General features: G+C 36.1%; 1 protein-coding gene across 2 annotated transcripts in view; it reads left to right on the plus strand.

Moving 5' to 3' along the window:
- LOC150104400 (protocadherin Fat 4-like) overlaps nucleotides 1-23,442 on the plus strand; it is a 345,892-nt gene that overhangs the window by 176,134 nt on the left and 146,316 nt on the right. For both annotated transcript variants that reach the window (XM_090396350.1, XM_090396351.1), the window contains 7 exons: nucleotides 940-1,024; nucleotides 2,290-2,418; nucleotides 4,894-5,205; nucleotides 19,927-20,166; nucleotides 21,062-21,322; nucleotides 22,330-22,432; nucleotides 22,695-22,822. In XM_090396350.1, the coding sequence (XP_090252476.1) occupies nucleotides 940-1,024; nucleotides 2,290-2,418; nucleotides 4,894-5,205; nucleotides 19,927-20,166; nucleotides 21,062-21,322; nucleotides 22,330-22,432; nucleotides 22,695-22,822 (1,258 nt within the window). The remainder of the gene's footprint in view (nucleotides 1-939; nucleotides 1,025-2,289; nucleotides 2,419-4,893; nucleotides 5,206-19,926; nucleotides 20,167-21,061; nucleotides 21,323-22,329; nucleotides 22,433-22,694; nucleotides 22,823-23,442) is intronic.

Consider the following 23,442-nt stretch of genomic DNA (forward strand, 5'->3'; position numbering starts at 1 on the left):
TTAAAATGTTTGTAAAAGTTGCACCTGCTTGGAGAAAGATTGGAAAAGGACTTGAGACTCCATTTAAATGCAAAAAGTCGAAACAAAGTCATTAAATCACAAAAAAATATGTACGCATTTTTTTGTGATTTAATGACTGAACGTTTGAGGTAGTTATTTAATAACTACACGTAATCAGTTTCTAGGAGGACGTTGAAGTCGACTTTTTTTCGTTTTTTTCCCCGTCATACAGAAATTCGAACTCCAGAATTTTGATTGAAATAAGTGGGATGTAATCATGACAATATGATGTGCGAGTTGTTATAAGTTCAGGCATACACCGAGCTGTGCTAAGCATACACATCAGGGGTATGATCTGGGACAATCCTCAAGTGAGAGATCGTTGACCCAAGTGGTGTTTCTGAAATTAGGCAATTTAAATTCACTGGCAGTTCATTTAAGCAAACAGGAACGAAGAATTACCTTGTTAATGTGTGACGTATGCTACGCATCATTTCGCGATATGGATTTTTTGTGTGCATGCGTCGCCTGCAATGTTAGAACATTTACTTCATATTTTAAATGTTACTTCATTTTTTTTTTTTAACTTTGAGAATAAAAAAAAAATCGCGTAAAGAAGAGTGAGTGACCTGCCATTATGTTCGGAAAAGTCGTTGGCTAATCTTTCTCTTTGGTGATTATGAATAAAAAGGTTTGTTCATAAACGCTTTCGCTTTATTAAAGCTGCTTATGCGTACAAAGCATGCGAATCTGTTGTTACAGCATTGTTAAGCGCAGCACAAGCTCCACCAACATGCACGCACTACGTATGTTGCACAACATTCGAGCGCACGGTTTTATTTTAGCTTAGTTTATCCTCCTCGATCAGGCACTTTATTTTCCTCTGTGTAGGTCACTCGGACTCATTGTGTCAATTTTACTTTTTACTTTTTCTTTCAGAGGGCAGCTGCTGACAGCTGCCGTCCTGGATTACGAACAGAAGCAGAGTTATGACCTTCTAGTTCAGGTGTCCGACGGCGTTAATGTAAGTGGCTCCATCTAGTTGGAATTCCTGTAACTATTTTATTAGCACAATACTGTATATTTTATCGAGAAAATTTAATAAGCAGAAAGAGGATTGGAAATTGTCCATAACTTAGGTTACAATGGTTTTCAGCATTTAAGATGTCCACTTAAGCTTTTGAAACATCCCCATAATAAATTAACTTCCCAGTTGAATCACACGTTTTGAAGAATAAGTTGTAAGAGAAAAATCCTGAAAATCCTAAAATCTTGAAACAAGAAATCAAATGTTTGATAAATGGGTAGCTCATTAGTATTATTAATGCACCTCATTAGTTTATAATTATTAATGCACCTTATCGATCAGTCTATAGATCATGTAAATAGTCTAGTGAATACAAATAATAGACAAATCAGCTTCCTCGTGTAATTGTACTTCATCAGAGCTACAAATTCATCTTCCTCTTAAGCCATAATTTATGTAATCTTGCAGCGGCTTCTGTGGCCTTAATTTTTGGCACTGATATTCGAGAAATTCACGCGACCGTTTCGAAGCAGTGCAAATATGACATACAAAATTTTCTCTTTGCTGACATTCGAAGTGATTAATTGGATCAACATTCATTTTTCTTTCTTTATTGTAAATAATATATTTCTAATCTACCAGTGCATGATCCACGAAGAACGCCCCCTGACGAATTTTCACGTTTTAAATTGTCAGCTTAATGCGGATTGGAAACTTGGTTTGAATACTCGCGATAAGTCGAACTGAATTCAATATTGCCCAGAGTTACTGTCAATTTTGTCACTGAAGAACAAAATAAACTAATAATGTGCATTTATATATTTATAAGAAATAAAAGATCTCTGTAAAGCAGACTCATGATCCACAGATTATATTAGAAAAAATTTTTTTTTTTAAATTCCTTTTTGTGATGCATTCTTAGACAGTTCACTTTCCTGTTATCACAGAGCCACAACCTGTCCCTCCCCGTGACGTAACGTATGGACGATTCCTAGTCTTAAAATGTGGAAAGTGTTGTTCCTCTGATTTGCTGCTTGTATTTCGATGAGAAATAAATGAGATCTTATGACTGTTTGTGTAGAAGCTAAATATGCTTAGCTATAAAACTATAATTACAACTTTGAAGTTTCGGTATTTAATTTTCCCACAAGTCTTGACTTTCAGTACATAAGCGAATGTGTTCGGGTGTTTGCGCATTTTGTGTTTTTATTGACTTAAGCTGATACTTAATGTGAGCACTGAAAAGCATTTATTCCTCGCAGAGTGCAGTGTCGCCTCTCACGGTGAAGGTGGTGGACATCAACGACAAGCAACCAGTGTTCACCCACAACTTGTACAACTTTTCCACCGTGGAGGAGATTCAGCCGAATCTCACTGTGGGGTCGATAATGGTGAGTGAACCCGTCTGGAATTTCTTTAATTTTTCACCCATTAGTAATAAATATAAAAAATGTTATGAAATATCGTTGCAGATCAGGAAAACTGTAGGGAAGGAGAAACATGGGCTGTTGAGATTCCTCTGATTTTATTAGAGCATTACATTGAGATGTTCCCGTGTGATAGAACTCAGTCTAATAATGAAGTTGCCTTAGTATATACTTGTTTGTACGTGTGTGTCGGGAATAGTCTTGCTGCTGTGCTGGGGCACTGGTGGATTGTTTCGTACTAGAAATACCCAAATACACAAAAATGATTTTTTTTGTTTCATTTTTTAGTTTTCATTTACAAATAGTTGTTAGACTGGTTTCTACATTTCATTTATTTTATTAATCTCGAGAATATTAAAGAGGTAAGGTGGAAATATATGCATGGTGTTAAGCTTATTATTATTACACGAATCCTTAAAGCCAGAATTCGAATCGGATGCAACTCTATTTATGAGTAGAATTAAAAAAAAAAAATCAAAACTGCTTATTTTGGCATCCGCAGACACTTTTCCAATTGGCTTCATTCAGTAACTCGACTACATTTGAATTGTGAATCAAACTCAATGAAACTAAAACAGTGATTGTTGGGGATGGCTTCCCCAGTGCACATCGGCTGATTATTGCAAGTTGCATGATGCAACCGATTTCGACCAAATTTGGAATGAAATTTCTGCAACGTACAGCAGTACAGACCATACATAGCATTTAACCATGCGTGCTCTAAGTTTAAACTGCGGTTACGCAGTGTTGATTTCATCAAGAGAAAATTTTTTCTTGCCATTTCAATTCTAACTTTTATTTCCATTTCTGGATTGCAATCTTCATTTAACCAGCATCCGAGATATTTAAACTTTGCCACTCTTTCTATTCGTTTCCCATTTAAAGAAAGTGATGAATTAAGAATTGTTTTCTTGCTTATGACCATGAATTTAGTTTTGGTGATATTTATTTTTAATCCCATTTTTTCACTCTCTTCGTTCACTAGTTCCAGAAGATTTTGAAGACCCTGATTATTGTCAGCCAGGAGAGCTGTGTCATCAGCATATCGGATGTTACTGATGATTTCACCATTTACATTAATCCCTTCCTCTCTTCCTTTTAAGAATTTTTGAAATATGGCTTCTGAGTAGATCTTAAAAAGAAGAGGTGACAGCACACTGGAACAGAGGCCTTTTGGTTCCAATATATAAGTTTTGCATGATCCTGATGTCTTGACCATCTAATCCAATTCTCTTTAATAGTGCAATCATTTTAGTATGTTGGACTTTATCAAATGCTTTCTCAAAGTCAATGAAGCAAACGAATACTTCCTTGTTTTGATCAATACATTTTCGGAATAAGATTTGAGAGCAGAAAAGAGCCTCTCTCACTCCCAGACCGTTTCTAAAGCCGAACTGGGTATCTCTGATGGTGTCTTAACATTTTCTGTATATTCTTTTTTTAATTATTTTCAGGAATATTTTGAGAACATGACGCATTAGGCTGATAATTCTATAGTCATTAGAAGTTTTCGCATTTGCTTTTTTAGGTAGCATGATGAAGGTCGACTGCAACCAGTCTTGTGGGAATATGCCTGCATCGTAGACCTTATTAAATAGCTTTACTAATATAGCAATGTTGTCACCTTCTAATAACTTTACTATTTCTGCTGATATTCTATCAGGGCCTATAACTTTACCATTTTTAGCTGAGTTCAGCGCACATTCTACCTCTGATCTTAGAATGCATGTACTGTCCATCTGTTCATAAGTATTTTCTGGGTTCTGTCTGTTATCAGAAAAGAGTTCTCCTACATATTTCACCCATTCTTGTATTTTGTAATCTTTAAATGACAAACTTTAAATGCTAAATCTCATATTTATTAGAAGAAAAAGCCTGGTTATTTAAAAAAGGGACATTCAAATAAAGATAATACTGTTGTCGAATGTGTTAGGTTCGAGTGGTCAACATATGCAACTGAAAGTATTTCGGACCATTTGCTGGATATCTCGAACCCAATCGCTTATTGCTTTAGTATCGCGGACAACTGCATTTTAATCGTTTTTTTTTATATCTCGCATTTAACTTTGTAATAACCTGAATCAACAATAGAACTACACTGCAATGACAGGTGAGTAAGAGTGCCACAACTGCAATCATTAAGGATGTGCAATTAACTTGGTCAGCGTCGGTTACATTTCCAAGATTTCAAATAAAGTTTTTCATATTCATTGTAAAAGCATGAGGAAACATAAGTTAAATGGTAGGAACTTCTTTTAAAACAAAAACATCTGTTCTTTTTCTTTTAGCATTAAATAAATCATTATCTTAATACAAAGAGTTCTTTAATAAAATGTAATTAGTTTAGTTGCATAAAAATATATATTTTTTGTATTAAAATCAAGTAAATAATGCTAAATATTACATTTTAATACATTGCGAACATGTTAAATATTTCAGGCCGTAGATGGTGATTCTGGTCGAAACTCCATTGTCCGATACAAACTGCTTGGCGATCAGGCGAACGAAGCCTTCTACGTCGACCCCGAAGGAAACATCCTCACACGTCGCAGTCTGGATCGAGAAAAGGAATCGAAGATCGAGTTTCCCGTGGTTGCTTTCGATGGCGGCACCCCTCAGCTGAGTGCTACCGCGACGGTGATCGTGCGAGTGGAAGACATCAACGACAGTCCTCCGTACTTCGACAGGGACACCTTTGTCGTCACCATCCCAGAAGAGCAGGAGCCTCCCCACCAAGTGTTCCTGATGCAGGTAAGCAATGCTTCTGTCGCTTATGCAGAAATAAGTTTCGTTTAATCAGCATATCAATCGAATTGGTCAACTTGTACGCCGATTTGTATGGCAGTGGGGTCAGGAGGAGACAAATGAGATTCCACCTTTAAGGACACAGAAATTGCATTTCAGTATTTCGGAGTTGTAATTCCGATTGGTCCATTTTTTGTTATTTTTATGACGTTGCATATCTGGCGTTATCGGCTGTTAAAGATTGGAACTTGCCTTTAACAATTTTCCAGTTTGTTTTCGGAATCAGCCCAAGAACAAATGCAGCTAACAGAGAAAGCTTAAAACTATTAATGGTTTTGCAGAGTGGAGGGGGGGGGGGAGATATCGTAGCGTGGAGATGGGTCGTGTGGTATAGAAGACCCTCTCGCGATGAGTACTTGGAAGTGTTACGTAAGAGTAATAATAATATTTATTCCAATAAAAAATACATGAAATAAAATTTTCCTATCGCATCCAAAATTTCCTTTAGAGATGACTATAGTAGCCATGAGATGGCGCCAGTGATCATAGAAACCTCTCAGTTGAGTTCATCGCTGAAGCTGTTCGATAAGTGCATGAATTAAGGAAATAAACTCTATCTTTGTGCGGCAACTCTGATTATTCCGTGTATGATTCTCGTAATAAATGATTCCTTTCATTTTTATTAATTTAAATCTAATGTTACCACTCATATAACCCACTTTGTGATGATCACACGTGTCTTACTCTGCGGATTCTGTTGCTATGGAAACACCGAGAGGTCATGATGTTGCATCTGTTACCACTCACCAAATACTCTTGAGAATATTTCCCGGAATTAAACCTTGCAGGAAGTTTAATCATTCCCTAACCAGGAATAGGCAATTATAAAAATCCTCCTGATAACTTCGAAAATTTTTAAACATGTTTAAAGGCGGGGTGGAATAAAAAATTTTGGAGGGGAGGATCATTAGCAATTCACTGAAGAACCAGGAAGTCATTTTGCGGATAAGAATGATGAACAATTGTGTAGTAAAATAAACAACAAAAAGGCAGACAACTTGCCCTCGGTGTTTGATCATTCACGCGAATGATGTCCGTCATATTAAAAGTGGAATGCGAGGCCTGAAAATCATTAAGAAGTTTTAAAGTGGCGTCACCACGAGATGAATGGGGAAAAGTGACGTGATAATGAGGCCGTCAATCAAAACTTTGACAGGATGAAGGGTTAGCGAAGTTATATTTCGCCAGAAAAAGGCGCGTGTAAGTGAGAGGAAAAAAAAAAAAAAAAACTGAACCGTGTAAAGAACATCACATTAGAAGCATGGAAGATGCTGGTTATGGGACTGATGCTGTATAAACTATGACCCTTAAACAAATTTAATGTAGTATATATTAAAACAGTTTTTCATGCAGTTATTGAACATTTCTTCTCTTCCCTTTTCCAATAAAAATGTCTAAGCAGAATTTAAAAGTGAATCATGCAGATTGATAAGGAAGTTCTCCTTTCCGGCGACGGTACCACACGATGCGCATGTCTGAAGCGAGCATTTCGGTTTATTATAAGGCAAGGACTTTGTTACTTTAGAGAACTAATTTTCTGAATTCTGTTGCAAAGTTCTGTATTTTGTTTCCTATATTTCCACTGTATTTCCCTCTCGATGCATCTCTTTAGCGTACTTGGAAGGACAATAGATACAGTTCGATCGAAAAGATGTAGGTTCGATTCCGTTTAACACTTGATAAATATTAGCTACTTACTAAAATGGATTAACCAGTCTCACAAGATTAAAAATAACACATTGGCCTCCAAGCGTGCATCTTTGCTTTTAAGAAGGGAGATCGTTTTAATAGAAAACGATTTCGATTGACGTAATAAAACGCATTGAGAACTAGAATCAAAGCGCGAGTCAGCAGGATGGAGCCATCCGGAGATTCAAGGCTAAAGGAAGGAAGGAAGACGATGGCACAATTGAAACAAATGGTCGTTCAGACTAGGAAGAACGGAGTCCGGATTTTGCCGTATTCCACACACACATACAAATCTTATTCTCCCCTGGCACGTATTACTTTCCTAAGGTGAAAAAATGCGCAAAACGGAATTAGAAAAGCCTTGAGGATCTAAAGGTGTTGGATTGTAAATTCGCACGCTCATCAAAAACTAATTCTTTCGAGACCTAAAATACCGTAAGTATAGCGAGATGTAAAGCTGTTGCATTTCACAATTACTAATAAACGATTGAATGGATGTTTGGACGTTGCTAGACTTCATGTGCTTTTTACACTGCAATCTTCTGCTCATCCCAGCAGTGAGTGAGTTTCCATTTTGTTTTAATTTCAGTAACAACGGATGGTTTTAGGAGGCCAAGTGAGTAATATGCGAGTTTTCAAGAAGAGGAGCTAGGGAGGCTTTAATTAATGAAACACTTGTGCACGTGATGAGTGCTTAACTGGAATAAACGTTAATCTCCGATTATTCTCATAAAGATTTCTACGTGTATTATTTAACACCGGTCGGAAATCAAAGCGAAAGAAAATGAATAGAAATTCCACATCTCTCTGGAAATAGTTAAAGAAAGAAAAGGGGTAGCCATACAGGATGATTTTTGCAGTTACATCACTGCCTAGTTAGATATGAAAAATTTATTTATTTATTCTTAAGGATGTGTACAAAGACTTACTGACTTTGGCATAATTTCCGTACTGGATATAATGGCATTCGTGACTTAATTTTAACGGTATTAACAAAACCAAACGAACTATTTTATAAAAAATGTTTTATTAACTGCTTATATTTCGTTGGATTTCAAATCCGCATCATCAGAACATGACACCGCTTATATACGCGACAGTGAGTAAGTGAAACAATACAACTGTAAGAGACAAAAAATCTAAACTTCTATTTTGGCTCCCTCTAATTTTTTTTTTTTTCTCTCAAAAAATTACAACTATGTGATAGTTGCTCTTAAGATATGCTCCCAAATTTTTGGCATATTTGTTCAGGTTAGGAGAATTCATTCCCTGGAAGAACAAAAAATACATTCGCTACCATTAATATGGCAAATGAGGACTGGCAGACCACACTTCGTACACCCATTCACACAGGATTAGATGGAAGAAAACGAATGCTATTTAGAAGTCGTTACAGATCCGAAAGAGTATTTTTTGAGTCAGCCATAGCTATGAAGAATTCTCCTGACCTGAACAAATATGGTTGCATTAATTTGCCAAAAATTTGGGAGACTGTTATCTTAAGAGTAACTCCCACACAGCTGTAATTAAAAAAAAAAAACATTAGAGGGCGCCAAAATAGAAATTTGAATTACTTGTCTGTTACAATTGTATTGTTTGACTTACTGTAGCGTATGCATGCTGGGGCTTGCTTTGATGATGCTGATTTGAAATTCAGCGGAATGTTAGCAGTTAATAAAGCATCTTTTGATAAAATAGTTTCGTTTGGTGATGTTGAATTCCTTTAAAAGTAAGTCATGAATAATCGTCAACATCTAAGCTTAAATGTTAGACGGGATATAATGGCATTTTGTTGATTCGCAAGCAGTGTGTTCTAGCTACGATTCAATGTTTCAGCAATTACAACAGACAAAAAAAGTTAATGAACATGCATTAAGAAGTTGTTAGGGGTTGTCTCAATCGCTGTACAGAGTTGCGATCAAAATGTTATTCTTCCATCTTGATTAAGCGTTGCTTTCGTGAGAAGGGAAGAGAAAAATGCACTCATTCGAACAGAATTTCTCCTCATATAACGAGTCTTACATTTGCTAGAAGTGTTTCGTCTTGAAGTGAAGAATGCGCTATTAAAGCACAATAACTCATGCTTTGTTCATTCTAGGAGAAGTCTCATTTTTTCCAGTAAAATAAACCAATTTCTCTGTCTGCACGAAGTCTAGAGCTTGCCCATAAAGAGGCTTTTTCACAAGCAAAGCGGAATGGGTGGGTGCCCTTTTCAAAGGTGTCTGTTTAAATACCCAAATTGTCCAAAATTCCAGTAGTATATAAAATGCGTCCTGGACAGTCGAAATGGAATTTTTTGAATTTAATGTATGCAAATCAGTTAATATTTATTACGTTTAATTACTTTCGACACGCAGAAGTTTCACATTATAATTTAAGTTGAAGAAATGTAATTCCATTGTTTATGGGGTGTTTGATGTCGTATTTGCTCTGAAGTACACGTAAGAGCTCAGGTTTCGATTAAAGTAAATCACGAATGATTAAGACAACATTCGCGATTCTTATTAATAAGCGGCAACTGATTGCAGTCTTTTTCCATCCATACAGGTATATAAATTTTAATGTGGTACCATTAGCTCCAAAGATATGAATTATCTCTATAGGCTACGTTAGGAATTACCTCAAGAATAATTAATTCTTGAGGTAACTCGAGCAATTTCAAGCAACGTTTTATCTTTAAATACTTCAATAAATGTAAATAATTTTCAAATTAAGATAATCTCTAAATTGTTTAACGAATGGTCGTGATAAAGCAGGATCCTTTAACGAATCCAAACTGACGTTATTACTGACTGTCGGAGTAAGTGGAGAATCTGACCTTCGTTTATACAAGAACGATTTTAGATCATGAATGAAAATTTCTCGCTATGTAAATATATGTTTTTTTTTCCCTGCTAAATTTTCAGCTCTACTTCTGTAGATATCCTTCATCTCTCCCAGCATAACTTAATCCTGGTTTTTCTTCACTATGTTCAACTTTTAATGGTCGATCGCTAGTTTTCAAATTAAGGAAAAATTGTTCACCTCGTAAATATACCGTAATTTTTCATTTCCCTCCCTCCTTCTTTCTCTCTATTTTTAAGAGCCTTCATTGCCCAGGGTGTATTGGTAATGCCTTTTGTTGAAACGTACGTGGTTTAGGATGTGAAGAACCTTTCGTCAGGACTTTCAAGTTCAGTTCACTGACCTCATTCAGGTAGAGATTGAAGGGTTTTTTCCCCTTCTGAAAACGTTTGGTTTTTTCTTCCACAGAATAGGCAAACCGAAAAATAGGAAAAAGCACATTTCACTTATGCAAGGCATTTAATGCTGATTGCATTAACCGTCTTATTGTTTGGCATGATACGCATTAAGTAGGTTTTCCTAATCGATCTTTCTTCGTATTAGGGCGTCGAGCCTAATACGAAGAAAGAAAGAAAGAAAAATAGGATTGTTTTTTTTTTTCTTTTTTTCTCAAGTTTGTGGTGTCATCCAACAGAGTTCGATTAGAATTTTAAATCTTGATTGTTGTATAATCATGACTCACTAAATTTAATTCATGTGGACCATTCATAAAAGGTAATTATATCAGCAATGAATATTTTATTGAAGGTTCGCCATCATCAATCTTGGTCACTTGTCTCTGAATTCTCCCTCTACTTCTATACCTCCAAGCAATCCAGACAACCAAATCAGAATACAGTAGATGTGAAAGAAACAAGGTCTTACTGAAGAGAAATGGCGACCTCTTTGCTCCTACTAGTTGAAGCAAAGAGTCCACTGAATGCAATATGTCCACTGAACTGCAGTTCACTTTCCATAATGACCTTCGCAAAATCCCTTGCATTTTCTATTTCTAGTAGTGAAAAGCCATCAATAGACTACACCTTTTCAATCCAAAGTGCTAATTTTACAATTTACCCCTTTGAACGAACAGCCATTATCCTTTGCTGACAATGTCGGGTCATTCCAGTGATTCCTCAAGATATTTAAATGGTTTTTATTCACTATCGTCCTTCCCAACTTATCAGCAAACAACTGAATATCATCCATCACATCATCATTTCCATTATCATTCAGATGCAGATTTAATAGGCACCGGATTAAGTACAAAGCCTTAAAGCACACCACGGGTCGCTTTCCTATTCTTTGATTCTACTTAGTCATACACTACCCTTTGTGGCCTCTTAGCAGCCCATGCAGTATCCTGTCAAATGCTTTGGCCAAGTCCGACAATATCATAGCATGGACACTGCTTTTATCTAATTCTACCATTCTTCTTATTTATTATTATAGAAGCTGGGTAAACCGTGAAGGTAGGACATCCCATTAACAAAACTGTGCTGACCTCTAATATTTCGGCTCAATTTTGACCTGTGGCTTTCAATTCTTTAAAACCTTATCTACCACTCCAGAGATAGTAGCAGATCTGTAATTTGTTATCTCCAATTTGGATGATCCACATTTTATGTAAGTGAACTCTCATCTTCCTTTCATTCTTTTGGGAATTCTGAGGCTCAGCACTCCTAGGTAATGACTTTACTACTAACCACGACACTTAAATGAAACGGACTGTGTAAGGTAAAGCCAACTGCTTTGCACGTGCATACTGATATCCCGTCTAATCCCATAACATCATGTTGAGATTTTACAATACCCTCAGCATCTCCAGTTCATCTATTTCAAATCTCACGTCACATCAATTACTGCTTTGCCTCCATCTTCTGCTATGCTTTCCCTACATAATCACTCATTCAAAATAAATGTCAAAAATAGTCACGCGTTCAAAATAATCGACAATTTCTTCAGGTTGTATAACCAGCAGTAACAAAAGATATCTTGCAATAATGTAATTTTCTTTTCCTTTTTACTTGCTACGTAGCAAAAGAATTCTTTGGAATTTAATTTTCCTTCTTAGTTAATTTCTTCTCTTAACAGAGATTTAGTTTAGAATTTAGTTATAAAACTTAGTTAATTTCTTCTCTTATTTCTTTCGCTTAGATTTCTACGTAAATTTCTGCTTCGCTATCAGCAGAAATATTCATCAGTCTGTAATTACTGTCACTCCACTTGAAGTTAATATTGATTCATTGCCCAAATGCATAAATTCAATGCATCCAGGTATATTAAATAAGTGGATTTTTTTTCGTATTTTTTATTCTTACACTAACTCATTGAGGGAGGGAGAAAGAGTTTTATACTGTTTATTATCAGTATTAGCATATCTTTTAGAACTCTGATTTATTCCACACCTCTTATTCCTTTTTTAATTTCAACTTTGAGTAGTTTAATATTGCATCCAAGAATAAACTAAGCGATGTAAAATACCAGAAGGGTTTTATTTATAAGTTTGTAAACAAACATCTAAAATTTTAAGTTACATCAGCTTTTATGTATAAATTAAAAAATTTCTCCAAAGTTTTTGTATTAAACTATTTTCAAACTTTTGAACGTGTTCATAGTCTTCTTATTTGAACGCAGTAAATTTTTTTGCGGTTAAATTTCCCTTTTTAGAGGTGTTTCATTGCCCCTTTCAAAGCCCTACATATTCATAAAGGTAACCTCCTTTCTTAATAACTAATTCTAGTTTATGTTATGGAAAATATTTTGCTTTATTTTTAAACCGAGCCTTTTTAGGTCACTTTATAATTTATTTCTTCTAAGTTTTATTTATTTATTTAGTTTTTCAAGTCAGCCACGTCTTCAAGTTTAATTTATTTACAAAGACTGATTTATTTTTATTATCGTTAGCAATCAGTGTGATGTTTTCTTTATCCTATAATAGTTATTTAATAAATAGCAATTATCAGTACTTGTGTTTTAATTATTTAGTGGAACAAAGTTTGGATTTCGATCATTTAAATTTTAGTTCTAAAATTCTTTGTTCGATGATCTTTATCTTCAATGTTTTAAATTTTCATTCTTCACGTAGATGGCGTATTGCCATTCCGTATTATTCTTCGTGTTTTGTTAATGGCAGCATTTTTTTAAATATTTTCTAAATACATCTTATTTCTTTTGTTATGCTTTCGATAAACAGCTATTTACATTTTCACTTCTAAAATTAAAACTCTTCATTACCCCATTTCAGCAATAAAAGCTCCGAAATTCATTTCTGCGATTATGTTTCGTACATCCTTCATTTGGATTAGACTGGCATTCATTCATTTTTAAGAACAGATTCAAAATCTGCATAAATTACAAAACTACTTTTTCAATGATTCGAATGTTTAAAAGTGAGTGATAGTATTCAGTTAACAGAATTGTTGTACGATTCTTACAATCAATTAAATGAATTTCGATTTTTCTTCTGTATCATAATGTGATATATATGTACCCTTATATTTGCATTATAATCTTTAATTTATGGCGTTATTAATGTAGACATACATTTTATCCTGTGATATTGAATTATTTTCATTTATAAATGCGTTTTTCTTCTTCTTCTTTTTTTTCTATTCATAATGAATGTCCATCTCCAGTATAAACATTAATCAACAAACATTTGAAAAACTAAATAATAAATCATTCAAAGTTGCAGGAAATTCCTGTACAATATTGGCATTGGGTTTTCTTATTTTTATATTACATTGATTTTTCTGCCTTTATTATTTTTTCAAGTAATTCTATATAAGAAGATGCTCTTAAGGGAATTAAATTTGTTAGTGTTTAGAAGTAAATAATTTACTCGACATTGGTAGTCGCACCTGAAGTGCGGAATTTATCAGCAGCCATTCTCTTTTCGAAATCAAGTATACATTTATTTAAAAAAATAATCATCTATTTTTTCTCCTTGAATAAAAATGAATTTAAAGTTGTAAATGCATAATTACAACTTTAAATTTTTCAGTAATATCAGCTCGAAATTGAGGGGGATCTGATGTAAGAATTACTTCTAAATCATTTCAGGTCTTCTTATTTTATTCATAATCTTTTTCCTACTGTGGTCTAAAATTCCAAAATATCATTAAATACTTTTTCAATATCTTTTGTAAAATCACTGATCTGTGCTCATGGACCTCTTCAACAGATATATTCATTATTAGGTTCAAATTTATTCTTCAGATGACCATGTTGGTTAGCAAATCTTAATCTCATTACATCGTCATATATAAAATTTAATTCTTTAAATAATATGAATAACCCTTAAAAGCATTTATTTTTAAAATTTGTTAGTGTTGATATTTTGAAGTTTGATGTAAGATTTTTTATCTTTACAATTAATGAAAATTATATTAAATTTAGAAAAAAAATAGTAAAATCTTTAATCCTAAATTTGAATTTTTTGGTGAATTTGTTTGAGTTTTCATGTATATTATTACGTTACTCCTCCCCCAAGGACTCAGCGCGGGAGAGCAATTATATTAATTTCCACATCTGTATTCTGTTTGAAACAGTTGTATTGAAATTTATAAAATGGTTTCTATAGCTTTTATGCCTCTCCGTATAAAAATCGGGACATTTCTTCCACATTTCTTTTCATCATAGAGTATCCCTTTTCCCCCCATATACAGTTGTGGTGACTGCAGTTTCCTTTCTTTAAGATTCATTTTGATAGTTTTTTACATTAAGTGTAATATTTGTTTTTATAATGTACCATTCAATAAGTTTTGGCATTTACAGCAAGTTTTTGTTTCCATAAACATAATTTCATTTATTAGTAAAAAAAAAGCATTACCCAGAATTAAAATATTAGCATTAGAAAATTTCTAATAAATATGATACGTTCATATTAACAGTGAATCAGAATTCGTACTAGAAATTAATGCCGAATGAATAATTGTAAGCTGAGAAGATAAAATATTTTCACAAGTTATGTAGGAAATTTTGCTGTTTATGATCGATATATATTTAAATGCTTATATGCCGTTAGAATAGGGGATTACTAAGATCTATTTTTAATTTGATTAAATCGCCATACACATTTACGCTACTGATGGCTGTCACGATAGGTACTTTATATCGTTGGAGTTTCATTCTGTCTTTGCTAAGTAGTGAAAAACATTGCAGGATTAAGTTTATTAGAATTTTATATTAATATAGGTTTTATTTTTATATAATTCTGTTGCACTTTAAATTCCATACATACTTATAATATAATACAGCATTATTTTAATGTTCGGAAGCATAATTCCAGAGAGCAAATTATTTCCACAGAAAATTATCACACATGTAGGAGTTATTTATTGTAACTAAAGTAGAGTGGAAGTGGTCCTTTTTAGGACTTCCAGGGTAACAAATGGCAATGCTGTAGCTAATGAAGTTATAACTGAGGCTCGGCTATTGCCGTTACCCAGCCATGACTACGAGATTTTTAGCTCAATAATACCCCATCCACACAGATAATCTTCATTCAGATGACGGGATAAAGAGTCAAGGACTCAGTCCATCGCCCAGTTCTTTTAAGAACTTTAAGAACTTAATTCAATTAGGAGGGCGCTGGTGCGTGATGGCGGTTGCCAAGTGTTTATTTGTATGATCAGTGATTTTGATAGTTGTTATGAATAATACGGAGTGTTAATTCAGATTTTTGATATAAGCGGAAAGCGAAAGTAAACAAGTAGCTGATGACTGTGTTGTTAATTAGTGATTGTGGTCTCACGATAGTCCTTTAGTGTGTTATATTTTGTGTTTATACGCTATACGGCAGGCCTTGAGATCCAGCTCAGGTAAGCATATATTTGAATATTTTAAACATGACCAGTTTAAGTCCCGATGATTTTATCCAATCGTTGGATAAGAAGCTGGCGCTCGATCTCCTCAAAAAACTGTTGAAGAAATTTGAGGTAGAGTGGCCAGGGTTTCTAAACCTATATTCAGCGATAGACGACTCCACAGAAGGGGACAACTCAACATCAGGGGAAGATGAACCTGATAATCTCTGCTCCCACTCCAAAACATGATACAGAAACCCATGCACGGAAAAAACGTAAAACAGCGGAGACTCAGATAAACGAGGGGATGGAAGAAGATACCCCCAAAACTGACCTCCCCATACCCAACAACGAAAAAGTTCCTCCAATTGTTTTACGGGAAAAAGAACGTTGGACGGCCCTTAGGCCTATTATGCAAAACCACCAAATTGCCTATTCATGGGCAAAAAACGTAGACGACGGAGTTAAAAATCCAGCCTACCACAGTAGGCGACTACAGACTACTCACAAAAACCATGGACGAGTCAAATATTAAATATCATACTTACTCACTAAAGTCGGAGATGGAGGTAGAGGTCTTCCGTAATTTTCATCTGTGCAGATGTTTTCTGTTACTCCCCTGAGTACAACTTTTAGGTTTTTCTCCGACTACTAACCAGTCAAGGTTAGTAGAATGCTACGGGCTGACAAGAGTCCAATGCCCCTAGTACTCGTTGAGATACCCAACACACACAAGAACATATACAACTTAACAACGATCTGTGGTCTGAAAATCACAACAGAACCACTAAGAAAAATAGTCTAGTCAGGCCAGTGTTACAGATGTCAGAAGTACGGACACGCACAGAAACTCAGCAGAGCAGACTACAAATGCCTCAAATGTGGGCAAAACCACCCCACAGCAACCTGCTCAACACCCAGGACCTCACCAGCCAAATGCGCGAACTGCGGGGCCCCCACCCGGCAAACTATAGAGGCTGCAGTCACTACCCTAAGAATAAAACAGACAACAAAAGGAAACAGATCTCTCAACCCTGCCCACAGGCACCAGAGTTCACGGCTCCCCAGTTGCCTGACACCCAACAAAAGACAACAAAATACCAGCTCTCACAAATGGAAAATACCAACAGTCTGGAAAGCCACCGTCGAAGCAGGACATACGCCGAAGTAGCCCGCTCATCGAAAGATATCCAGCAGGACCAAATTCTTCCAAACATGACAGCAGTCATCACAGCCTCATTGGCAAACATGCTTCAAGACTTCAGTAAGTCAAACCCTTCACCAAACTACATAAAAAGATTTCTAAAAGAAACTCAAACCATATTATCAATGCTTGTTAATGAATAAAACTAGATTACTCCCAGACTCACTACAGATCGCCGTTTGGAACACCAATGGCCTAAAAAACAAGACCCCTGGAGCTTCAAGAATTCTCTCACAGATACAACCCTGACGTCATCCTAATTAATGAAACTCATCTAAGACCTGCAGACAATCCAAAACTGAGAGGCTACACACTATATAGAAATGACCGACTGGACTACAGAGGTGCTGGTACAGCCATATTTATCAGGAACTGCATCAGGCACAATGGAATACTCACCCCTCCAATCTAGAACTCACCGGTGTCGAAGTCCACACAAATTCAACTGGAAGATTTAAAATCTACGCTGCCTACAACTTCCCTGCTAAGTCTCTACTATTTTCTGACTTGGATGCTGTACTAGGCACAAATGAATCCATCATCGTTGCTGGGGACTTAAACTCCAAACATCCCTCCTGGAACAGCAGAACCACAAATGAAAATGGCCGTATCCTCTTCAGCTACACAGGATTAAACAACGCTGTAACAGGATCCACTGAACCAACCCACCACAGCCCAACTGGCACAGCCGACATCCTAGACATCGCCATTCTACACAACATCAAATACCAGCACAGCATTCAAGCACTGAACGAATTATCATCAGACCACAACCCAATTCTACTTCACTTAGGGAACAAAGATCAGCACCTCTCCCCCAAACCTCCATCATCTGGGAGAAACTTAAGAAAGTGCTACCAGAAAAATCGTCTCCCGGAAGAAATCATGGACTTAATAAGGGAAAAAAACAGACAAAGAAAAAGATATCAGGACAAAACAGCCCTCAACAGATTAAACAAATCTGTTCGAGAAGCTCTCCAGAACCATAGGAACCTACAAGCTCACCTTTATCTCCACAGCAGATCATTCTATATGGAAATTCCTAAACAACCTCAGAAACAAGCGCAAATCCCCCCCCCCCTCTACAAGTAGAACAGCACCTTGCATACACAGATGCTGACAAAGCCATAGCAAGAAACCTAGAGAAACAATGCAGTCCTTCATATGAGAACCTAAACATCAGCCACGTATACAAGATCCATCGTAAAGTCAGGTTCACAGTAAATCGTCCTGATGTCAATCCAAGTCCTATAATGCCTACCTCACCTACCGAAACAATCGGCATCATCGACCATCTCAAGATTAAGAAGGCCCCAGGTGCTGACGGAATCACTAACCAAGTCATCAAGGCACTACCACGCAAAGCCATAGCACATCTGGCAAACATCATAAACTCCATCCTCAAATGGCAGCACTTCCCCCAGTCATGTTTGGTCTCCTCTACAAACTTATCATCGCTAACCTTCCACTAAACATGATACACCTGATCAAATCATATCTCTCCAACAGGAGGATGCAAGTCAAAATCAGTGAAACAGTCTCAACCCAACGGAAAATCCTTGCTGGAGTTCCTCAAGGATCACTGCTAGCCCCGATCCTGTTCAACATCTATATGGCAGACATTCTTCAAAATCCTCTTACATCCACCATCGCCCTTTATGCAGATGACACGGCTATTCTAGCCAGATCTCACCAACCACATCTCGTTACCAAAAAACTACAAGACACCATCCTGAATCTAGAAAAATTGTTTAAAGACTGGCGACTACAATTAAACCCCCAGAAAAGCACAACGATACTCTTCACAAGAAGACGAGCATCCCCCAAAGGAGACATCACCCTGTTCAACTCTAAAATTCCCTGGAAAACTGAAGCAAAATACCTCGGAATACTTCTCGATAAGCGATTATCCTTCAACAGCCACATCAAGAGCACATGCACCAAAGCTTCAAAAGTTATCGCCCAGCTATATCCCTTGATCAACAGACACAGCAAACTAAGCTCAAGAAATAAAATACTACTGTACAAGACAGTGATCCGTCCCGCAGTCATATACGCCTCCCCAGCCTGGAGCCATACCCGCAAGACAAACATCCTCAAGCTACAAAGACTACAGAACAAATGCCTGCGAATGATTCTGGACGCCCGTGGTTCATCCGGGACGCCCAGATCAACCGGGACAAAAATATCCCCTACATCTCTCCATTACTACGCTCCCTAGCAGAGAAATTCTTTATGAAGACATCTACGCATCCAAGCCAACTAATACAACAAGCCGGAAACTATGACGGTAATGACCACTGGAAACATAAAAGACCGAAAGCCATCCTAACACCCAACGACGAATAACCACTTCTGCCCACTCAGGGCGAGCTAAAATAGCTCACAAATCTCTCCAATCCCTGCTCCCGAAACAGACAACACGGAACATGAAAAGCGTCAAGCTTCACCCTCTGCGCCATATATGTCCTGCGTCCTGCATTAATATAAATTTGCCATATAATTAAACTTTCATGTTAAAAGTATATTTTCATTATGCTTTAATTATATTTTAACAGGAAAATAAAAATTTTCACGAATTCCCTCTTAGCCACTACAAAACAATGGAAAGGAAACCCGAAACCTATAGAAAAGTACTAATTGTAAATTTAATTCAAGATAATTGAAACTGATTATAATTTGAAATGATAAATCGGATAGAACTCGACAGAATGTGATGCTCTGTTAAACGAAAGTAAGCAAAGCAAAACTTTGAATTCTTCTCTAGTAATTACAGAACTTAGGAGATTTGAATTCCTTGCAAATGATATTATGATTGATGTATTCTTGAATATAAATAAATAATAAAACAGTTTTTGTTTTATCATCTAATTCATGTAATAATAATAATATGAGTTTAGTTAAAAAGAAGTATTGCCTGTTCTCTGTGGGAACTCAAAGGCATTATGATTTATTTTTTCTTCTTCTGTTTCAAAACTCTCATATACTACACGTTCACTAGAGTAAAATCATTGGCGAGTTCAGTTGATTTAGGTCAACCCTGATGTATCATTCTTTACTTTCAATGTATTTAATTCATTTAAATGATGATACTGTACCCTGTTATCCATTTTGTATTTCTGAGTTGTCTTGTGGTTGCAGGCCAAGGACGATGATGTAGGTGATAACGCCATTCTCAAATACCTCATAGTCGGTGGTAACGAAGATAAAATGTTTACCATTGAAGAAGACAAAGGGACGGTGTTCACTGCCGAGAAGCTAAACTACGAGAGACAGGCGGAGTACGTGTTGCACGTTGCAGCCAGGAATATCCGTCCATTTCAAGGTCCACAAGCTGCGGCCTTAGCCAATCCTTTTGTGAAACTAGTCATTAAGGTCCAGGTAAGTTCATTCTCTTTTGTTCGTGTGCATATGCAAAGTCCTTTATTGCTTCCACATATTCTCAAGTTTAGAATACCAGATTCAACTCTGAAAATAAAGAAAGAAAGGGAAAAAATCCAAGGGCGAAGCGAGACCGGAAAATCGAGCAATAAAGTTCTCAAACACCTTTAAAAATAACCGTCAGGATGTTGACGGGTTTTTAGCATTAATTGCTAAACCGTTTTGAATTTTTTCCCCATTTTGTCAAATCGTTACCTTAAAGGCGTGTGCATCTCTTACAATGGCATCCTTACTTTTGGTAAACCACGTAAGTATTGCCTCCAGTTACAAACGCAAACTGAATGACTTAATTTGTATGCAGACGTTCAGTTTGATCAGTACCGTTTCTTAGTTCGATCCTTTACTTCTGTTATTCCTTTGCAAAACATACGAACTCGCTCAAAATAGCCGATTTGTAAGGGGAGAGGAATGAGCATATAAATGGATCGATATTTTGAGATGCGCAGTGATAGCTCTTGCTTCTTCCGAAATGCTCCTGTTCAGTATTTATTCTTTTAGCAGAAAGTAAAATTTTATTTTAAATATTCACGAAGGAACCGATCTAAATATTGGATATTTCTATATCACAGTATTAGGAAATCTTTCATAAAATGTATTTTTTTTCTGACGGTCATCAGTTGTTAAGATATATGATCTTCAATAAAAAGAAAAGTTGTATCTTCCACCAGAACAGGCAAATCATTGCTATAACGAAGCTGGACATCCCCAGAAAATATGGAAGCGATAACAGGAGTGATTAATATTTCAGCAATGTTCGCATTTCTTTTTTAATTTTTAGTTTTCCGTTACTGGTCAATGTGAAATTCAGACATTCCCGTCTTTCGATGCTTTTCAGGATGTGAACGATGAACTAGTCGTATTCAGCCAACTTTCCTATCAATTCCACATAACCGAGAACACCACTCGCAGCAACACGGTGGGCTTCTTGAACGCCACTAATCTTCACAGGCCGGCATCCGATCAGGAAATCGTCTACTGGATAGGAGAAGGCAACAAAGAAGCCAGGTTCTGGATAAATCCCAACAGTGGAGAATTGGTTCTGATGGACACAGTGGACAGAGATCCTCCGGCAAATCAGTATTCGTTTCATCTCAGGGTGGGTATCGTAGATCGATTTGTTTGTGTATAAAATTGCTTGGCTCGTACTTTGTTATTGTGGACAACATATATTTAAATCGCTATTTAGAAAACTACAAAAATAAAGAGGTGAACAGAATTACATATTTTAGAGTTTATCGGCCTTTTTTGTATGGCCAAAGAACTCTTTTTTTTTATACGGAAAGCGTTCTTATGTGAAATCTTCTTATCATAACCTCAAAAGCAATAGGAATTCAGTTGCTAAATTCGTACACGTTACTAGAATATATTTACTTGCAAATCTTTTGTATGTAAACAAAATATTGAATAATTCAAACGTATTATATGCAACACATTTTTTTAGCCTCCCACGATGGAACGACCACATTTAATCCGATCACAAAGTTTATCAAAAAGCGGTGATTTTCATGCTCGCCACTGAATTAGGCCGTGTCAGCCGTAGTGCATCGGATTCCTCTCTGGGCATTCCCATTCTGTCCTTATAGATACAAGAAAATATTCGCAGCTTGCAGACATCCTTATACGTCATATTCTAAGCCTATCTCATCTTGTCCTCAGAATACAAAATTTCCTGCCGTGTAACTTCATTGCACTTTGCATAGGTTTCACTTTGAGAATCAAAAATAGAAAAAAAGGAATAGATTCACGAAAATATAACAGTATAGTATAGTTTTTCGGCTTTGTAAAGATTTACAGACAGACATAACTTCGGTTAGAAAGTAACATTCTTTGGTTTATTACGATTACATCTGAGAGCGGTGTGATCTCTTCGAAATGCTAATGATGATGATCACATTGACACCCCCCCCCCCCATTTACAACAAACAGTTACCATGATCTTGGAAAAAGTGATTCAATTTCTTCTGGTCAGCCCTCATACTCGGCCCTTCTTCATTTCACGTAAATGTTTATTTTCCGCTTCAAACAGAAGTTTGCATTTCGTTTCTCTTTCTGAGATGGTATTTTATATTCTTTTGTTTAATCGTTTTTTCTGATTTATACCAGGTATATGCCAGGGACCAGCTGTCTACCAATCAATTCAACACTAGCGTTCCAGTAGTGGTCATTGTGGAAGATGTGAACGACAATTCTCCGACTTTTGACGAAGGTTAGTCATCGATCGATCGTATTTCCCATCTTGTATTGCCGATTATCTGGTTGCTGTTTTCTCGATATATATCAGGATTGTTACAGAATTTAACCTCATAGTAGATATAAGTAACAAAGTACACAATGATTGCTTTAATTGCTCGGATTATTTAATAGATTCTTAAATAAGAAAATCAGAGGTTGAATGAATGTATGTGACAGAAAGATTTTTTTTTGTTTATTAAGCAGTGGTTGTATTGAGTTTTATTTATTTTTGATAGAAAAATATTCCCTGGAGCTACCGGAAAATCTTCCACCTGGAACTACTCTTCCGCCTTTCTATCAAGCCAAAGATATCGACGGGGGTGCCAATGGGCGAATCCAGCGCTATTTCATCAATGGATCCGAGGTAAGCGTCATGGGCAAATGTTAATGAAATTCATTCTGCTAGATTATGCGACTGCCCAAACTATTTCTGTGGCTGAATGCAGAATGGTTCGTATGTGTTTATACTTCTTCATATGTAGATACCAGAAATATTACATTAACATTTATTGGAATTTCTGGTTTAAATTTACTCCCTTTTAAATATTCCTGTTTGCTGCAAGGCAGCGGTAACATTCCCGAGCTTGATCTTAATGTCGTTTTATTCTCACAAAATCTTCTTGTTCAAATAACTGTCTCAATGCTATACAATTGACAACGTTTCCTCCATATTTTTGTTGTCTTCATATTTTTTATTCTTTCTGAATTCCAACAGAAGCATAGGTCGTCTGTGCATAAAATTACATGATAAAGAGGCATGCTTGGAAATGTTTTCTGTTGAAAGAAAACTCCTACTAAACTCATTACCCGTTGTATAAGAAGAGTAATGTATAGAAAAGAATAGTGTATACACTTTTCACCGTTCGCTCTGATTATTTTTGCTACGATTCTTTTCCCTATTTGCTACATTGAATTGCTCATGGAATAAATGCAAAATTCGCGAGCTCCATTCTTCTATTCTCCATTCTCGAGCGACATAAGCGA

This window comes from Typopeltis vanoorti, chromosome 8 (assembly GCF_054136105.1).
Source record: "Typopeltis vanoorti isolate ZY-2024b chromosome 8, IOZ_Tvanoo_1.0, whole genome shotgun sequence".
NCBI classification, from domain to species: Eukaryota; Metazoa; Arthropoda; class Arachnida; order Uropygi; family Thelyphonidae; genus Typopeltis; species Typopeltis vanoorti.